This window comes from Anser cygnoides, chromosome 23 (assembly GCF_040182565.1).
Source record: "Anser cygnoides isolate HZ-2024a breed goose chromosome 23, Taihu_goose_T2T_genome, whole genome shotgun sequence".
In the NCBI taxonomy this organism is placed as follows: Eukaryota; Metazoa; Chordata; class Aves; order Anseriformes; family Anatidae; genus Anser; species Anser cygnoides.
The window spans coordinates 3,747,301-3,766,908 of NC_089895.1; the positions used below are offsets into that span (position 1 = coordinate 3,747,301).

Genomic DNA, 19,608 nt, shown 5'->3' on the forward strand with positions numbered 1-19,608 from the left:
CTGAGCCCTTGCTTTCCCGTGGGATTTAGAAAATGGAAAGAAAAGGTATCGTAGGTGGCAGCAATGGCAATTCCTCCCGCGGCTGGTGTTGGGGCGCAGATGGGGCCGGGTGGGCTCCTCGCCGCTGCCCCCTGGTCACCCGGCCCTGTGGCAGGCACGGCATCAGCCACCGCGAGGGCGGTGACTTTCTGTTCGGTGCTTGATTTTGGAGGCCTGACACCAAAAGATTTAATATTTGTTTGAAATGAGAAACAGTTCTCAAATGAATTTGGAGAGCCTGGGAATTAATGTCAGCTCCCCCCCTCCACACACACACACACACACACACACACACACACACACTCCCCTCCCCGTCGGCTCAGCCCCCCCTTTCAATTTCTGAAGCCTGCTGATTTGAATATTTATAAATATCAGTAAATTATTTATTGTAGCAATCTGCTGTGCCATTTCACCAATCGCCGTTAACACTTTAGGGCTCGCTCTCGAGGCGGACGCGGCTGCAGGGAGCGGGCACGGGGGGTGGCAGCGTGCTGGGGCCAGGGCTCACGTGGGCTGACACCAGCACAGCTCCGGCACCGGGAGGGTTTGCATCCACGTGGGGCACCAGAAGAGCTGGGGAAGGACAGGGACCTCTGAACTGAGGACACTGGGAGGGGACGAGGCTGGAAAGCCAGGCTCGTGCTGGTGGGGATGTTGCCCATTGGGGTGTGCCACTGGCTGTTGTGCCCTTGCAGGCTTTGGGGACTTGTCTCTGGCTCGGGAGAGCTCCAGCAGTGCTGGAGCTGCCATCCTGCCCCTGCCCGAGGACCCTCTGCCCTTGATCACTGGTTTCTCTACTTCTCTTTGCCCCCCACCACAATTCTGGCTAAACGCTGCAGCTGAGCAGGTTGAGCCAAGGGGAGCAGGGCAGGCTTGCTGAGGGGAGCCGTGTCTGGCCTCCAGCCTTCTATGCCAGGCTCTGGAGTAGGAAATGGGGAGAAAAGGGGACTGATGCGTGGCTGGAGATGCCAGTGCTGCAGGCAGAAGGTTGGGCAGTGCTGAATGCATTCATACCGCACCGTGGCAGGCACAGGGCAGAGTCCCCAGCTTTTCCCCCCCAGTTGATGGCTGGGGTGTGCAGGGAGAGCCCTGACGGCTCGGGGGAGGCAGGGAGCACAGTTGGTAGGACTGCAGCGAGGACACCCTTACGGCTGTTGCACTTCTCCTCCCGTGGCTGCGTTCTCCTCCTGCTCCTGCCCAGAGCAGAGCCGGAGCCCGCCGGGTCCAGCTCCACACCCGGGGCTTTCCCCGGCTCCCCGCCGCCGGTGCGCGGGTGGGCCCCGTGCGTGCAGGTCGTTAAAGAGCCTCTGCGAACTCCCCAAGGCCAGGCAGGAGAGACAGCATCCACTAACCCAAGGTCATTTCCTGAGCTAAAAGCAATAAAATGTTTTATTGATAAACCGGAGAGGGGAAAATACACACGCTGCATCCACTCCCACACGGCGTGGGCCAGGCCGGGGCTGCTGCTGCCTGTGCCCCGGCCCAGCCTGGGCTGGAGGGGAGGTGTTTGCCGCAGGGGCTGCACCTTCGGCTGCCTGCCCCGCTGGGATTTGGGGGCACAGGGCGTTATTTGTGGGACACGCGCCGGGCTCTGTCTGAGGGCCGTGCCTCCTGCCCCGCCTGGGGCTCTCCAGTCAGGCTCGTACCACAGCGGTTAAAAAAGAAAAGGCCCCGCGCAGCGCGTCGGCCCTCCTTCCCTCCCCCTCCCCGCCCCAAATAATGCCGTTAATAATTAATCGAATGAGAGCTTGCAGCTCCTGGAAAGCTGGCGCTGGGACCTCCCTCCTGAACGGAGCTGCTCAGCTGGGCTGAAAACTCTTCAATAAGAATATGAAAGCTCCATCTGTTCAACGCGCCCGGCCCTCTGAAGTGCCAGCGTGCCGGCCCTCCCCAGCCAGCGCCCCCATCCCATGGCGCGGGCCCTCGCCCCTCCTGCCCTGCCCCTCCTCAGCCCCCGGCCCATCCAGGGGGGTCCCCAGCCCCCCCGGGCTCTGCCCACAGCACCCAACCCTCTCCTCCACCCGTGCCAGCCTCTCGGTCCGCTGCCACGCGCCGGGGCCCTCTGTGCCCTCTGCGGGGACACGGTTGTCCCCGAGCGCCAGGCCTTGTCCCCGAGGGACATTCACCAGCGTGGGGCAGCCGGTGCCTGCTGGCAGGGTGTGGGGCCGGCGGGGTACGCTGCCGGTGGCATTGTTTTCCGAGGAAGTGCTCAGTGTAAATAGAGCATGTGGGAGAGTTTGTCCCGGGCAGAGATGAAAAGTCCCCGTGACAGGCTCAGGTTATAAACGGCTTCCTCAGATTGATGCGAAATCAAAACATTTCTATTGGGAAGAAGAAAATGAAGGGGGATGTTTACTTAGCCGGGAATCTTTAAACAGTGCCGTGCAGACAGGGGGTGATGTGGGGGTGATGTGGGGTGGGGAGCGGGGCCGGGGCAGGGACCCCACGGCTCCAGGGTCCCTCTGCCTGGCAGCCCCGACCCCGGGCAGGCACAGGGTCCCCCTGCAGCACCCCTACCCCATACGCACAGGGTCCCCCTGCAGCACCCCTACCCCATGCCCACCACCTGGGCACAGATGCTCTAGTCCCTCCAGGGCCATCTCCGGCAGTTCCCTGCAAGCAGGGTTCCCCTTCTCCCTTTAGGTTTATCAGGCCAAAAGAGGGGAACAGAAATGCTGAGGTCGTGAATGTCCCTCCTGCTCCAGAGACAAAGAAATAGGGGATGGAAAGATAAAGCGATGCGTCTGGGCTTGCCGAGAGCTGGTTGCAAAGTTGGCAGAAGAAGCTGGGAGTTGTGATTCCCTGCGGTCATACGTGCACAGGTGGGACGGAGATATACACGGGATGGAGTCCTGCTGCCCCAGAGCACGTCCTGTCCCGGGAAGGTCCCTGGGAGGGCTGCTTTCATAGGTTAGGGGGAAGGGGAGTTTTCTGAGCTTGCTTTAGTTTTAACATAGGCTTTAGGAAAAGATGCCCGAAACGTTAAAGAAGAGCATCGCCGTGCTCAAAGAAACCCCACCTGGGGAGGAGAAGGGAGAGGGGGCAGGAGAGGTGCGGAGGGAAGGGCAGGAGCCGGGTGCCGGAGGGGCGAGGCCGGGGTGCAGGAGCAGCGGGGCCAGGAATGGAAGACAAGTTGCAGGCTCCCTGTAGCTGCTGCGTACGCAGCAAGTGCAGCCTCGGGAACGTCTGTTCCCCTCTTCCTTTGAATAAATATTTATATATTCATTTGCCGTCTGGTGCACGCACTTGGCTGCTCACCTCCAGACCAGAATAATGGGACCTGCCGTCGCCGCGGGGCGGGGGGCAGCGGGTTGCTGCGTGCCTCCCTCCCCGTCACCCCAGCTGCGAGCGGGGCTGATCCTCACCGGCTGTCGTGGGAACAGGGATGGGGAAGCACCGGGCAGGAACGGGGCCAGCGGCTGCCCCGACCCCGGCCACCTGCACCCAGCGAGGCTCGCTGGCCCCTCGCCGAGCCCCCCAGCACGAGCCCTCGGGGTCCTGGCCGGGCTCCAGCTGGAGCTCGCAGCAGCCTCCGCAGAGTCCCAACGTGGTACCCGTGGCGCACGGGATCGGCCTGCGCTTTCTGCCCTAAATAGAGCGGGAATGTGATGGGAAGGGAAGGTGCCAACGCGCAGAGGCTTCGGCGGCGTTACGGGTGCCTGCCGGTGCCCATCTGTACGCGCGAGGGCTGCGTGCGGGGCGGGGGGATGTGTGAAAGGAGGCGCGTGGGGAGGTGTACGGGGGGGTGATTTGGGGAGAGGGGAGGCTTTAACCCGACCGTGTGTGGCTCCACGCTTGCTGCTGGTGCACGCACGTGGCTTGGGAGCAGCTCCCGTTCCTGGAGGGGCAGGGATGCCCTCGGGGGAGGCAGGTGCTTTCCCTGCCTGAAAGCACGAGGGCATGGGGGGCTCGGTGTCAGGGGGGGAACACCATTGGAATGGGCAGGAGCACATTTTGCCTCGCTTTTTATGGGGGGCTGATAGGTTTGTTGGGGGGTGGGGGAGGTATTTTCCTTGCAGTCCTTGACAGGGAAGCGTGTCTGAAGCTGTCAGGAGTTTACGCTAAGCAGCCACTCTCTGGCTCTTGGACAGCAGGTCTAAAGTTTCAGTCTGTTTGTATTGGGCTGTCATGTTATGGGATTAGGGGCTGTCACGATGGCTTCTGGATGCATTGTAGGGGGTCTGATTAATCTCGGTGCACTCCTGTGGAGCTGCACCTCCGGGCTGTGACAGGGAGGTGCCGGCTGAGTGGCCACGAGGGACTCCCCGTCTCGGTCCCGTGGGACAGGTCCCTCTTCCAGCCGGACACGCTGTCCGAGAGCACAGCTTGGGGACACGTCCAGCGATGTGCCCAGTGGGATGTGTGTCCCCAGCACTTCAGGGGTGCTCTTCCTGAGCCCGGGGACACAGAGTGGGGTCTGTGGTGGCACCGGGCGGGGAGGGCCCGGCTGCAAGGCCCGGCTCTTGCCTTGGGGCCTTTAACCCCTCCCAGTCTGCGTGCCTCTTGCGGGGACCGTAAATAAAAAGAGAAATGAGACAGCGCAGCTACTTTAGAATCAGGGTTTTGCTTTTATTTGTGATTGAGCCTTGCTAATTGTTGGTGCAATAATTATGCAAGTGACTCCGTGATAGGGACCATTTAGTTCAAGATTCTCCGTGACCTTGAAGTTAAGACCTTACCTTCTTCCTTTCTCCCCCCACTTTCTCTTACCCCTCCTTTACTAGCTGTCACATATGAATAAACTACATTAAAATAACAAACCCACACTAATTAGCTGATTGTGCTGGGAAGTGCGAGAGCAGAATTTCCTGTGTGTGTGAGAGCAGAGGGAGCAACGGGGCCTGATCAACTGATGCCAGCCCCGGGCGATTTTCTCCCACTTGGCTGCCACACACCAGGCTGGGGCTGCAGCACGGGCACTTCCCAGCGCTCCCATCATCCATACTGGTTCTCCCTGCTCAGTACTGGTTCTCTTCTCTGAGCCCATGAAGTGAGCTCCTCACCATCCCTAGGGTTAGACTGGGAGGCTGTTCCCTGCCCCAGGTGTTGGGGTGCAGTTGCTGCCTGGTGTCATTTGGGGGATGGAGACGGGGGCTTGAGGCAGGTGCTGTGGTTTGAAGGAGGCAGCACCATGTCCTCCAAGGCAGGCGTGATGGCTGAGCCGCACTACGCTCACCTGCCTGGGGTGTTGGGGGCCTTTTGGGCCCAGTTCAGTCCCAGCATAAACGCCTGCCTCTGCCTTGAGGCCGGCGGCCTCGTTGGGACGGGCAGGTTGGGGGCTCGGCGCTTAGGAAGAGGTGGCAGTCCCACCCTTCACAGCACGGCCACGGCCACGCGCGACGGCGCCGGGTTGGGAGCAGCCATTTGCTGCTTGGGTTCCGGATGTCCCGATCCCTCTAATGCCCTTCCTCGCTTCTTCCCCCTCTCTCTTTCCAGCTGAAAGAACTATATGCACTGACGCAACCTCAGGAAAACCCACAATGGCTGCCAAGCGCAAAGGCGGCCTGAAGCTAAATGCAATCTGTGCCAAGCTGAGCCGCCAGGTCGTCTTCGACCACGGGGGAGCCGAGCAGGCACGCGCGGACAAGGGGCCGCAGCGGGAGAGCAGCAACAAGGACCTGCCTCAGCCCGGGACCAAGGAGCCGGGGACTGAGTTTTCGGACGGACTCAGCCGCGTGCAGAAGATCGAGGAGGACAAGAGGAGGGAGGTGATCGAGAAGTGGGTGAACGGGGAGTACAACGAGGAGCCCTTGCTGGGGCGGGCCGAGGGCAAGGAGTGTAAGGGCGCCGAGAGCGCGGAGGTGCCCCCCGAAGGGGTTTACATGGTGCAGCCCAAGGGCTGCAGCGATGAGGAAGACAACGGGGACGAGGCGGACGCGCTGAGGGGCTCTCAGGATGGCGCCTTCCTGGACGACAGGGACTCCGACGGGACGGCCTCCAAGGACGATGCCTACCGGGCCTCCAGCGGCGAGGCGGCCTCCAAGCTGGGGGCAGGAACGGCCTCAGGTAAGCCCCCTGCCACCCACCCCTGCGCGGGGCAGCTCCTCGGCTGCGTGTTCTGGGGAAGAGGCTGAACTGCTGGGTACCTGCTGGCTGGAGGAGAGGGGTGGAGGATCCCGAATCCCCCAGCAGATGCCTGCCTCCCTGCTGCGTGTTTCCTCTTGGGACCGTGCCCAGTTTGCTCAGTGCCCTTCCTCAGCGGGGTGTGCGCAGGGTGGACGTGTCTGGGTGACTCTTCCCAGACTGTAGATCCCGTGGTAGAGTAGGTCTCCTTCCCTAGACTCCTTCATGCAATTCACATGGGGATAACTGCGTTGTGTGTTGTTTCCTGGTCATATTTTTCTGCATGGAAAAAATAAAATAAAATCGTGCCCTCATGGCAAATCCCTGGTGGATTCTGCAACGTGTTCACACGCACCCTGGCTGTACGGTGTGGGCAGGGTGTGTAAACACACTCGTGCCCACCGGTTGCACCTTGCACAGCAGTGATTGACCCTGAGCCGAGAGCTGGCTGTGGGATCTGAGGGCCGGAGGACACCAGAACTCATCCTGCATCTCGGCACGGTGCACGCTGCCGTGGGGCTGCCTGCAGAGCCGGGAGCCATCCTCACCAGCATTCCCATTTCTCCTGTCTTTATTGGACGGGGCCAGCGTTGCAGGATGTGACAGCCAGGGTGTGCCCGAGCAAACCCAGGGTGTCTGCACCCCCCTGTGCATGGACGCTGTGTCCTTAAATCCCTGGCAGTCAGGCAGTGCTGAGCCTCAGCTCTCACCCTGAGCTGCTCGGGGCTGTGCTACCATCAGCAAGTGTGGAGCAAGCTCCTATGTAGTGCTAACTTTCTTCTTATCCTTCCTTCATCATCCCCTGGTTTTACCCAAATTCCCCTTTCTTGGCATCAAATAGCAGCCTGTAACAGAGACGTCCAGCACGCAGCCCCGGCTCCAGCACCGCCCGCTCTGGGCTGGATGCTGACTCGCGCGCGGTTGCCGGTTTTCCCCCAGGCTGTGTGCGCATTTCTTATTTTCAAATAGCTCCTGCTTTTTTTTTTTCTGTGGCTCATTCAAAAGCTGAAATCAGCAAGAGCTACCGGGGAAAGCCCCAGCTGAGTTTCTTGCTCATTTTCTGATACCCAGGTCCCCCCAGATTGATTTTTGGGGGCCATATGAACGCTAAGCCTCGGTAAAAGCTTAGGGCAGATTGAATGCTTGCTATTCGGGCAGAGCAGCTCCCTCCCCCTGATTTGTCACTCAGCTGGGTTGGAGCCGTAATTGAAAGATCTCCCCCTAATCTGCTCCACCTGCGCACACCCCTCCCCTGATCCCAGCACTTTGTGAATCCATCAAACTTTCCTCCTTTTGTGTGTGCCCGTGTTTTCCTCCTCCTGTTAATAATGCAGCCGAAACTCATCTCCGTCTGTCCGTTCCCCTTCTGGAGAGGCACATTCTCTAGTCTTCACGAGTTCAGTGGCAGCGCACATAATTATGCATATAAGATATAAACAGAGCTGTTTAATTATCCTTCGCCACATCAGTGACAGAGTAATTAACAAACATTGCAAGATCAATGAGGAAAAGTGTGACCTTCAGTTTCCTTTGATAGGAAAGCCCTTGTCGTTCCCAGACACAAGGTGATTGTGCCTGGACTCAGTTTTCAGTTTGTTTTAATTCCCTTTAGCCCGCATTTGCAGCTTTTCTTTGCCACGAAAACTAAAAGGAGGGGAACCTAGGCTGTAAAAATATGTTGCCAACCTGTGGAAAATGAAAAAGAAGAGGTCTCTTGTCAGGTAGGAGTTCTCAGTAAAATGCTTTTCTAGGGCTGTATTGTCAGGGGATTACACAAAAATGTGTAAGCAGTCATGGGGGGCTGGAGGCTCGTTTATATTTAGGGCAGGTAGTGGCAGGTGCAGGGTCAGGTTTACCCCATTTAGGTTTTGCCTGGCAAAGGGACGTGCTGCTAGGTCTTGAGCATGTGTTTCGAGAAGCCCGGTGCTAACGTCGATGGTGACATTTCCCTGGAAAGCACAGAGCGAAGCCTCTCTTGTGTTGGAGGGGACAAAGTTCTCCTCTTCAGAAGCTGTGCACCAGAAAATGGACTCGAAGCTGTTCACCACCAAGTCCCTTTGGTGTTACTGGGTGCAAGGTAAATTACTGCCACGGGGTTTGGGACTGCCTGCACCCCAGAGGAGTTCTTTCCTGTGCCTTGGGGGGTGGTGGGAGGCTTCCGGGAGAGGAGCACAGCTCTGCCCACCCTCTCGGTGTGGCTTTGAGGGACTTGTGGCAGAACCCAGCTTTGAAGGCTCTGGGTGCCCATTGCTCTCTGAGGACACAGAGCCGAGAGGGCTCAGCTGCATTTAAAGCTGGGCTTGTGCTGCTTTTGGTCAGCTTTTTTTGGGCAAAAAGCAGCAGCCATGCAGGAAACCAGATCCTGCATCTAGCGGGGCTTTCTTGGTCGGTTGGGGGGAGTGATCCTCGTCCTACTTGAAATAAGATGGGCTATAACCATGGAGAAGGTGCACATGTGGGGCCCCTGTTTCTTGTCCTGAGCCACCCATTGAAAACAAGGGACCGAGGAGTCAGTGCTGAGCCTTGCCTTATGTTCCTCCCTCCCGATCAGCTGGGAAAGCTGTTCAGGAGCTGCAAAGCTGGCGTCCATCAGGAGACGGGTGTCAGCCTCTGACCTGGACATGCAGATGCGTTTCCTCCTTCATTCACACACCTCTCCTGCTCCCTGACTGACCCGTGCTGCTGCACACACATTTATATATAGCATTCAGACTTCCCCGTGCAGGCTCTGACAGAGATCCCTTCCTACAACCCCTCGCTGCTGCACGCATACCCAGGAGATTTTCCTACACGATCCCATGCTCTTCTCTCTGCCCGTTACTCGCATACTGGGCTAAAGCAGTCACCGGGAGCTTCCCCCTGTGCAAGCTCTCAAAGTTTTCCTTTCTTTTCTTAGCCTGTTGGCTGCGTCCCTCAGAAGGGGAACGCTGGCCCTGCTCTCAGCAAGGAGGGCTTTCTCTCCAAAATTTCCTGGGGAGACTCCGCTTGGGAGAACACGCACGACGAGTGCCAGTTTCTCCAGCCCCCGAATTTCCACGTTTCCCCTCCCAAGCAGACTGCAGGACAGAGCCGGGATGCCCCATCCCCCAGGACCCAGACCTTGCTCTCCATTTGGGCTGTTTTGCTTTTCCTTCCATATATAGTGTGCTGCTGCAGGCTATTTTTAGCCCCCCCCTATTTTTTTTTTTTTTTTGCTAGCTCCGGATCCTTTGTGATACGATAGCTGCTCCGAGACACGGGGATCTCTGCTCTTTGGCAATGCCCACAAATGGAGAGCGGCAGCGAGGGGAGAGGGAGCCCTTTTGTTATCACACAGAAGGGGAGAGAAAAAATGCGACGCAGGGGGAGGGCTGCGCACTTGGCGCAGGGATTTTGTTTCCCAGCCGCTGTCCTTCTGCCTCACTTCTGCCTGCCGGGGGTCCGGGGGGAGCTGTCTGTCGGTGACAGTGAGGGGTTGGCTGGGTCTCAGCCTCTTCGTGGTGAGCCCTTCCCTGGGTGCCTCCACCAGGAGAGCCTCTAGCCCTCTGGCTAGCCACCCTGCAAGCAAATGCAGGTTGTTGTGGCTTTAGGGGATGTGCTGGTGGCCTCGTGCTGGGTGAGTGAGGGTGTGCTCGCTGGGCAGGGGGAACTGGCCAGGGCTCCCTCTCAAACGGGGTGAGGAACCACAGAGCTCCCTGCAGCACCACTCATCAGGGAGGGCGTTGCAGTCAGGGGGCTGCAGTCACCCAGAGCCAAACTTGAGCAACGGAGGGGCAGAAAGCAAGCTGGTTTGGGGGATGAGGGGTTAAATCGAGGGTACTGAAACCCGAACTTATGCGTGGACCTTGCAAAGCTCAAAAAAAGACCTGAAAAATCATCTTCCTTCGTGGTTTTGGGTAGTGCATCTAGTTGTACTGTCTGAGGTCTAGCCACATGGGTACCAAAGATGCTTTCCAACACCAAATGTGCAGAAGAGAGAAATTTAGAAAGGAGCTGGTCTCCTACAGCATTTTGCTTTTCCCAGTATTAGAAGAAAATGCTAGGCTTCCTTGAATATCTTCTCTGGGTTTGTAAATCTGTGGGGCCTGAGCTGCACTGGGATCTGCAGAACCGACTGGAGATGTGGGACTGGGGAGGGTCCCAGCTACGTGCTGGGGCTTGTGTGCTGCACATCAGGAGAAAGAAGGGAAAGGGCTGGCTTGTTGCTCAAGGCAGCTGTTAAAGCCAGCAAAAATCACACCTGATAGTTGAATTTCCTTTTGGATCCCATCTGTGGTGAGCTTTCTCCCCTTGCAGTTTGGCCCAGGCTGGCTAGGGTTTTCTGTGCAGGGCTTGGAAGTCAGGAATTGGGAAGGAGGCTGGGGGATTTGTACAGGTCCAGAAAGAGGAAGAGCAGAACAGAGGACACAGATTTAACATAAACGGAGTCTTTTTGTAACACTTGTTAGACCCATCAGGGATTTCTTGGGATTAATCACCTTTATTGCTCATAGGGTTACACTAAGATGGAGGTGGAGAGGAGAGGTAGAAAAGAGAACAACCTGAAAGCAAGACGGAATGATTTAATTTCATTAAATCAAATGTGTGTGTGAAGGATAATTTCGATGGCTTTGGAAAAGTATTGACTCAGGAATGTGACTCTCATGGTTGTGCACGTTTCAGTGCCTGTTTCAGGGAGCCTCTTCCTCCGCATAGTCCCACAGACACAGGTTCATGCAAGCTGGTGGCTGCTGAGCTGTGGCTTTGCTCACTGACTGGGACTGGTGTGTGCAGAAGTGCTCGTGTAAATGTGTCCCAGGTTGTCAGATCCCAGCTCCCAGGGGTCCGTTCTCATGCTTTGGATCCATTGACCAGTTCTGTGGCTTGATGCTTTCCTTTTCAACCGTGCTTCAAGTCAGCAGTGATTGGGTTTGAGCTCTGGACCCAGTGCCCAAACCTCCACCTGCTGCCGAGGCACCTGCTGGTGCTGGCCGTGGGAGCCTGCTTGCCCCTGGGAGCTCGAGGGAGGGAGTGGAAAAGATGACGAGGGAGGTTTGAAGGACTCCTGCACACAGTAAATCTTTGCTCTGCAGGAGAGAGCAAGAGGGAGAGGAGGAGGAGGAGGAGGAGGAGGAACGCTGTGTCAGACTGAAGCCTAAATGAGTCCAAGCTGCCACGTCAGGGCGATCTTTATTTCCTCCTTTCCACTGATATTGGGTGACCTCCAGATGTGTGTTCTTCCCCTCCCGGTGGCCTGGGAGGCTGCTGGGGGAGCAGGGGAGGGAGGAGGAGACCGGAGGCAGGCGGTGTTGGCTCAGCCTCCCTGTGCCCCCCGGCAGAGCAGCCTTCCCTGCCCCATGCTGCAGGAACAGGCTGTCCCTCCCTCTGGAGCCCACATCAGGGGCTCCTGTCCCCAGCCCAAATCCTGGTGGGGAGAAGGCTTGGATACATTTTGCACCTGCATGGACTTCTTTTCCCTTTCCTTCTCTTACTGGAAGCTGTTCCTGGCTGCCCAGGATGCTGCCAGCGCGTTTCCATTGCCTTTGCTGAACTGCTGCCCCTCGGGACATGGCAAGGAGCTCCCCAGTCATTGGGACTGAGAAGGAAGGGAGCAAGCTGGCTGAAAAGAAACCTCACAGAATGGCCGGGGAGGGGAAGGACTGCAACGGCTGTGGGGAACGACCCTGTCTTTGTCTTGCCTTCCCTTCCCCACTCCTTCCCCGCTCCTCAGTGCTGCTCAGGCACGTAGCCTTCGCCGCTCTGCCCCTGCCTTAATCCATCACCACCTCTGCCACTTCCCTTCTGCACCCCTCCTGCTGCACCCCACACATCGCCGTGCCCCGTGTCACGCCGGCTGCCCGGCCCCACCGCTCACGGCCCCGCTCCGTGGGCACCCCTGCCCCTGTCCTCCGCCTGCTCCGTCCATGTGCACCCGCACACAAGGACAGAACCGCACAAACCCCGGCGTATCGGCGTTGGTCTCACTTCCAGTAAAATTACTTTTTCTTCATATTAGGCCAAGGCAAGAGTGCAGAGACATTTATGAAACTTTGTTTAATGTACTGAAAAGCCATCGGCTAGAACATTTAGGAAATTGATTTTCCTGGCATTGATGAACTCTTTTTATTTTACCCCAGTATTAATTACTTTTTTTTTTAAAACAAATTAATTTAAGAGTCGTAAAACCTAACAAGTGAGCCAAACGTCAGTAGATCATGTTCCCCTCTTCCCTTGCCCCCCCTCCCCGCTTCCAGTGCTGGTATAGGAGGAGAAGAAGAAAAATCAGCCCCTTGCGTGACTCTCTCCCTCTGGTTCTCTGTAGGGGAAGCTTCATCGCTGCGAGACTATGCCGCCACCACCATGAATGAGTTCCTGGGCATGTTCGGCTACGATGATCAGAACATGCGGGACGAGCTGGCCCGCAAGATCAGCTTCGACAAGCTGAACGCTGCTACCTCAGAGGCCACCGCCACCGCGGCCTCTCTCTCCGGCGAGGACGCCATGAGCAAACGAGCCCGCTTCTCCAAGTACGAGGAGTACATCCGCAAGCTCAAGGCTGGAGAGCAGCTCTCTTGGCCCATGCACTTGGCCAAATCTGAGGAGCTGGGCTCCAAGCTGGGCAAGGAAGGTTCCTCAGTGCTGTCGCAGCCCATCCGGGTGCCAGGTCCAGATGCCTCCCTGCTGACGGAGACCAAAGCCACCATCCTGCCGCTGCCCTCTCCAAGCAGTTCCCAGATGCAGGGCCTGATGTCGCGGGCCTCCAAATACGACTTCTTCATTCAGAAGCTGAAGACGGGTGAGAGCATCAGGCCACAGAACGGCAACACGTACAAGAAGGCCTCCAAGTACGACCTAGAAAACGTCAAGTACTTGCACCTCTTCAAGCCTGGAGAAGGAAGCCCAGATATGGGAGGAGCCATCGCCTTCAAGACAGGCAAGGTGGGCCGCCCGTCCAAGTACGACGTGAGGAACATTCAGAAGCTTACTCCAGTAAAAGCTCCGACACCCAGCCTGGCCCCTGCTCCCCTCGCCAGCACCCCCAGCAGCACGCCCGTGGCCGGCCCAGAGCAGTCCGTCTCATTGCCATTCAACACTCCCGAGTACCTGAAGTCAACTTTCTCCAAGACAGACTCCATCACAACTGGAACCGTCTCTACAGTAAAGTAAGTGTCCTCCCACTGTTCTTAGCTGTGTATTAGTGATGGTTTGTGCCTAACGTCTGTGTGTGGATCAGGGGCAAATTACGGCTGGTGTGGTGATAAATGCTGCACTGTTAATGAGCTGTTTCTGCTTGCTCTGTGTCTGTTCCTCTGTCAACCTTACATCTCCATTTGTCTCGTTTACACTGAGGCTGTGGCCTGCCTTCTGCAGTCACAGCCATGAATCCAGAGCCCACTAGCTCCTGGGGTTATATGCTGAAAGGACAGATAAGGGGACGTGGTGCTGTCAGCACTCTGAGGTCGAGATCGTAACTGCTTCCTTCCTTCTTCCTCCAGTGCCCCAGGCAGCCAGCCATGGCTGTAGGAGAACCTGATCCTTGCTGCCATCTAACTCGATGGCAAAACTCTGCTGGCTGTTGGCAAGATAGGGCCTTTTGTGCATCCCAGACCACTGAAGACATTTTAGTGCCTAATTCCCATTAATTTTCATAGGAGTTAGGCATATACATACTTTTGTGGGACCAGGCCTGTGTCTTCTCAATTTGCTTGTTCCTTACACAAATAGAGGTGATTCAATTACCCCTCAGACTGGGCAAACTCATTAGCCCAATTACCACTAATAACCTCCTACACATACATTGCTGGCAATCTTTGCAGTGATGCTGTGGACTGAATGGAGATAGCCAAAGGCCTTGCCAAACCTTGGCCTCCTTTGTAGCTTGGCTTCCAGAGGTGGGAGCTGCAGGAAAGCTGGTGGTGTACCGAGGGGCACAGGCACAACACCATGCTGCATTAATGCCGAGGGGCGGTGAGAGCACCGGGGCTGGTGGGGGTCCTGAAACCTGTGCTGCCTCCTGAAAAAGGGTCTAATTCTGCCTAATAGACCCTTCCGATCTTACAGTCCTCTGATTTATCCGAGTCAGGCTGCAAGCAGGGAGGGAGGCACTTGCCTGTTTTGTTCTGGTGGTTTGGATTTGCTTGTCCTTACTGTTGGGAGGACTTGGGCTGAATCCTCACGTGGCTGCTCTTGGCACTCAGGCAAGTGTGCATCGCCCCTCGCACATTTCCCACCCTCCCCGTGGAGCAGTCATCTCCCTGCCTCCTGCAGACAGGTGTGGGGGCTCCTTGGGTTGGGTTTGTGGCAGAGGGTAAAGGATTACTGCCGTTCGCATCTGGTCCCCGCTCAGGATGAACCTGGTACGTGCTCCAGATGGCAGGCAGCGACTGCTCTTACTAAAAACCACTGCTGTAAATATTCCTGTAGGCACAGTGCCTTGTTGTGATGGGTGACGTGGCCAGGGGCTCTGTGCCTGACGAGTCTCCAGGGCGCTCAGCTGCCGGCTGCGCCGCGGCCACCGTCGAGCTGTGCGCGGGGGCTGCGAGCCTCCGCTCGTCTGCCTCTGCGTTGCACTGGGATCCCAGTCTGATTTCCTTTCTCGTGCTCATTTCCTGCCGCCTGCGGATGGGGTTTGCAGCACCATGGTGATCCCTCCTCCCGTGCCACAGGACTGCCTTGGCTGGGGCATGGTGGTGGGGCTGGGGGGTGACCTGGGGGGCAGCCTGGCTGTCCCCGGTCCCCTCATCACACGTGGGAGCACAGGAGTGGCACTGATCCTTCTCCTTCAGGCTGCCTGCCAGACACAGGGTTTTGTGCTAAAGGAAGGCAGCTCGTTAACTGTGCTGGTGGAGGAAGTGCTACCTGCTGTCTGGGACCTGCCTTCCCCTCCAGACCCCCCTGGGCCCAAAAACCTGGCAGGAATTACCCCCCCCCTCTCGCACATACACTCATATCCCAGCCGTGGGTTGTAACTCTGCCATCTAATGCTACGAACATGCCCTGAGCTCATCTTACTCCAAGCAAACCTTGGGCAAAGGTGTCCTTGTTAAAGCAGGCTGCAGAGTTGTCATGAGCAGGAGCAGAGGGAGAGGAGGATGCAACTTCTGTCTGCTTCCTAACGGTGCCTAGTCACCCAAGCTCATCTGGCATTTGGGTGCTGTTTGGTTGTTTTCAGTGATTAAAGTACGTAAATGCCTCATCTGTGCAAATACGGGCGGTATCGCAGGGTGCTCAGGGAGGTCTTGGTCTTCCCGTGGCCATCCCAGGTTCGCATGTGGGTAGCCAGTTACCTCGATGTGTGAGAGTGAAACCAGGAGCGCGGCTGTGCCCTGTCCCTCCGCTAACCAGCTCTGCCCTGTGTGTTTCTCACTAGGAACGGATTACCCACTGACAAACCAGCCGTCAGCGAAGATGTAAATATTTACCAGAAGTATATTGCCAGGTAGGCAAAACTCTGGACTTTCTTGGGGAGAGGGCTGGAAGGACGAGGGTGGAGCGGTGGGGGGAGACAGGAGGTCTTGTCCATCTGGGCCAAGTGTTTAAACCAGCCCTTGGCACTTCCATTTCCCTCTGGCATCTGTGCTCGCTCTGTTCCCCTGCCTGGGAGAGCAGTAGCTGTGAGAGGTGTACAGGCATGCCAAGAGCATGCTCGGCTCCCCAGAGCTGTTAGACGTTGTGACAAATAGTGGAAAAATGTTTCCCTGCAGAAGCCCGTGATGTAAATGGGAGCGCCGTCTCCTAGCTGTCAGGCTGTGCCCGTTGCTCTGCCAGCTCCTGCCTCTTCCCCCTGCCACGTCCAGTGCCCACGGGAGGCGAGCAGAGAACATCTCGCCCCTGAGAACCCAGGCTGGGAGGAATCCACGAGTGAACTGGGTTTAGGCAGGTCTAGGCATCAGTGGGGGATATTTATCCCAGAATATTTCGCGGTTCCTTTATTTGAGAAACCCTCCGTTAGCAAGGTGCGGGCTGGGGCACCTCAGCTCAGCTCTGGACAAGGAATGAGCGATGCTGAGAGGGAGCCCAGGCTGCAGCGGTGCACAGAGTAATGCCACCAGGGACAGAGGAGGTTATTGCACAACCCCTGCCTCTTTTGTCGCTCATCAGCCCCTGCTCCTGGCCTGCTGGATCCTCCCCTGCCATGGGTCTAGCCATGCAAGCCCCTTGTTTACGGAAAGACACCGGTAGGGAAACAAGCAAACCCTTCTCTCTAGAGATAAAACTGAAGGGTTTGCTCCCGTCAGCACTCGGGCACTTCCTAGCAAGCGGGGAGGGGAGCGTGCAGTGTGCTTCCCCACCTTGCTGGCATCTGCAGAAGCTCCCTGGGGGCAGCCAGCTGCTGGGGAGCTGCAAGGGAGGATTCGGCACGTGGGCAGGGGAAGCAGGAACGGACCCAAAGGCGATGCCCCTGCAGCCCTTTTGCCCAAACCCGTGATGCAGGAGAAGGGGGCAGAAGCCCACATGGGAAGAGAGGACGTTTGCACACACATCGGCACCTCGCCGCCTCCTGGGAGGGTCTGGGAACGAGAGCAGGGCTCTGAGCCCAGCTCAGCGTGGGGCAGGAGCAGCAGCGCCCTTTTATTGCTGAGACGGAGCTCGGTTTTGCTCAGAGGTTGCAGGGGGAGAGGCGATGCCACTCTCTCTGTCCCCGGTTCCCCTCTGAAGCAGAGCCCTGTGTAAACGCGACCACATCCACGCCTCGGAGCGCTCTGCAAGCCCCTTCCCCGGGGTCAGGCAGGTAACCGAGGGAGGCTTCTGAGATAGCTCAGGGACACCACATCCTGCTCAGAAAGCTCCGCAAGCCGCCCGTTGGCAGCACAGCCACTTCCCTTCAATTTACACACAATTTTAAAAACAGTTTAAAGCCTTAAAATCAAGGGGGTGGGGGGGGAGAGAGACACGACACTGTATGTCTGCACTGCATAATTAGCTTAATGAGTTTGCCAAAGCCACTGCCAAAAGCTGCCCAGGGATAATCCATTCTCTCACACAACAAAACAAAACCTCTTACTTAGCTAGTTTGGGTTGGGTTGTTTTTTTGTGTTTTTTTTTTCCTCTATATTTATAATTAAAAAAAAAAAGACCACAGAAAAAATTATTATTATTATTATTAGTGCCTCAGCAGATGGTGCTTCTGGCAGCACTTGCTTAAATATTTATTTCTGTGTGGGTTTCCTCCCCCCCTTGTAATTGGGGTGGGTTTTTTTCTTCCTTCTTTCACATCATCGTTACAGGGTAATGAGTCTGTAAACACTCACTAAGCATGCTGACTTCTTTATTTATTATTTTTATTATTATTTATTTATCTTGGTTTTTCGTTCCAACTCTTGCCAGATCGAGACTAGTTCTTTCTGGCAAAAAAAAAAAAAAAAAAAGTGAAGAGATTAAAGTAAGGGAAGGGGGAGGGAGTTGCACTTGTGAAAAAGAATCTCTGTGCCTGTGCGCACAACTTAGGAGTCTGGATTTGCATAGCGGTGTGCTGAAATGGGCTGCGAGTTTGCAATCAGGTGTGTGTGCGCTTGTGCCTGCTCGTGTGCATGGAAATTGCGGGTACGTTCATGTAAACGAATCGGGGTGTCGATGTACCTCAGAGCACGGGCATGGAAATGGGCGCGTGTGTGTGCGTGTAAGCGAGTGTGTGCTGTGTGAGCTTTCCTGTTAGGGAAAAGCTAAACAGATGCTGTGCTTTAAAAATTAATAGCTTTGAACTGTTTCAAGTGTCAGAAGAAACAGAGGATAAATATAACCCTTTAGGAGCCTAGCCCTGCAGACTGGAGGAGCAGACTCGCCCCGTGGTGCTGTGCGTGCCGCTTCCCTCCTTCCCCAGGCGCTGAGCGTGGTCGAGCGCCCGCCGCTCCCTTCCTGCGCTGGGCGCCCCACAAACACAGCCACAACCACTCCCACCCATGCACACACACTCACACACACACACACACCCCTGCCGGGGCACGTGGCGGGCCGGGTAAGACTTTGAAGGGCCGGGGAGCTCGCTTAGCTGATGCCTTTGGAGCTGAGCCTGTGAGCGGCTCCTGTTAGGATGCTCCAAGTAACTCATCCCATCCAGGCAGATTGCTTTGGTGCCTGGCCCTTCTTCTGCTGCAGCTGGCATCTCTGCTGCGTTCGCATCCTCGCTTGGGATGCCCTTTTGGACAGCTCTGCCGGAGAGCTGCCTTTGCCAGCTCTCTCTCTTCCCCTCCTCCCTGCCTGGCCAGCACTCCCCACTCCTCCAGCCCTTTGCTCTCTCCTCCCCATCTCATCCCTGCAGCAGGGAGGAAGCTTTCCGCCGAGCAGTTCCTCGGCCTTTCCACGCTGCTGACACACAGCCCCGGAGCAGCAGGACCGGCTGCTTGGGTGCTGCTTCGTGTCCCGGTGACTCAAGCTGCTGCCCGTGCCCCGTGCGAGCCTCGCCGCTGCCCCGCCGCCGGCCGGGCTCGTTGCCTCCGCTCCCAGCTCCACACCTCTGTTTGCGCAGCCAGCGTTGCTGTTTGCCTTGTGGTTTGTTTCTTCTCCGCTGCCGGGGTTTGTTCCAGTTTCTCAGTCACCTGTTCTGGCGTGATCCCGATTTCCTGCAGTATTTCTTCTCCTTCCCCAGGGAAAGGCAAGTCTGCTCCTGGCATCTGTCCCCGTCTCCCTTTGTGAATGCTGAGGCAAAGAAGTCATTTAATTTTTTAGCATTGTCTATCTTTTCTGTCAATTAAGTCCCCTTTCCATCTCCAGGAGGCCCTGCTGTCTCCACAGTTGACCTCCTCTTCCTCACTGCACTTCAGGATGTATATTTAGTGCTGCTTTTCATCCCGGCTCCCTTTCCTGCCCTGCAGCTTAGTGCTACCCCTCCTTACAATGCTCCGCAATCTTCCCTGCTCCTGTCCCCTCCACCCATTGCCCCAGAACACCTTCACCCCCCTTTTTTTCCTTTTTTTCCCTCTCTCCTTCCTTATTTCTTTCTGATGCCCTTTATCATGTGCGCTCCCGGTGTGTTTAGCACAAAGTGACGTGAGGAACCTTTGAGCAGATGGCACTTTATCTCTGAATGTTTCCCCTCTGAGTCCCCTTCCCTCCGCTGCTTTTCCCTTTCAAGCTCTCCAGCTCCTCCAGGTTCCTCTGGAACACACACCAGAGATTACTGCACGGATCAGCCTGGCGCCGCACCACCCTTCCCACCAGTTACTGATCTGTCAGTCCAAGTGTCCGTTTGTCTGCAGATACCGTACGGCCTTTCTGCCTTTTTTTCCCACCCCGTATGCCAGGACTTCCCAGATTTGTTACCTGGAAGGCTGGGTGGCGGCGAACGGAGTGGGTGTGCGTTGCCGGCTGCTGCTGCTTGTGCCCTGCTCTTAATTGCACGTAACGCAGGCTGGAAGGCCTGTGGTTCTGCCCTGCAGTATCTTGTCGTGAGCAAACGCTGCATCCACATGGAAAATAATGATTAGCGGGACTGGTCAGCGCTGTTGTGCATGGGGAAGGACGCGCACACAGGTCTGCCTGCAGCGTTCGTTCTGATCCATCTTCCTGTCCTTCCATTACTCTCTCCATCTTACTGGAAGAGCTCCTACA

At 56.6% G+C, this 19,608-nt stretch overlaps 1 protein-coding gene across 12 annotated transcripts in view; it reads left to right on the forward strand.

Moving 5' to 3' along the window:
- Positions 1-19,608, forward strand: part of CASZ1 (castor zinc finger 1) — a 279,324-nt gene that overhangs the window by 224,146 nt on the left and 35,570 nt on the right. For all 12 annotated transcript variants that reach the window (XM_066982071.1, XM_066982072.1, XM_066982074.1 and 9 more), the window contains 3 exons: positions 5,476-6,045; positions 12,383-13,223; positions 15,431-15,499. In XM_066982071.1, coding sequence (XP_066838172.1) covers positions 5,476-6,045; positions 12,383-13,223; positions 15,431-15,499 — 1,480 coding nt within the window. The remainder of the gene's footprint in view (positions 1-5,475; positions 6,046-12,382; positions 13,224-15,430; positions 15,500-19,608) is intronic.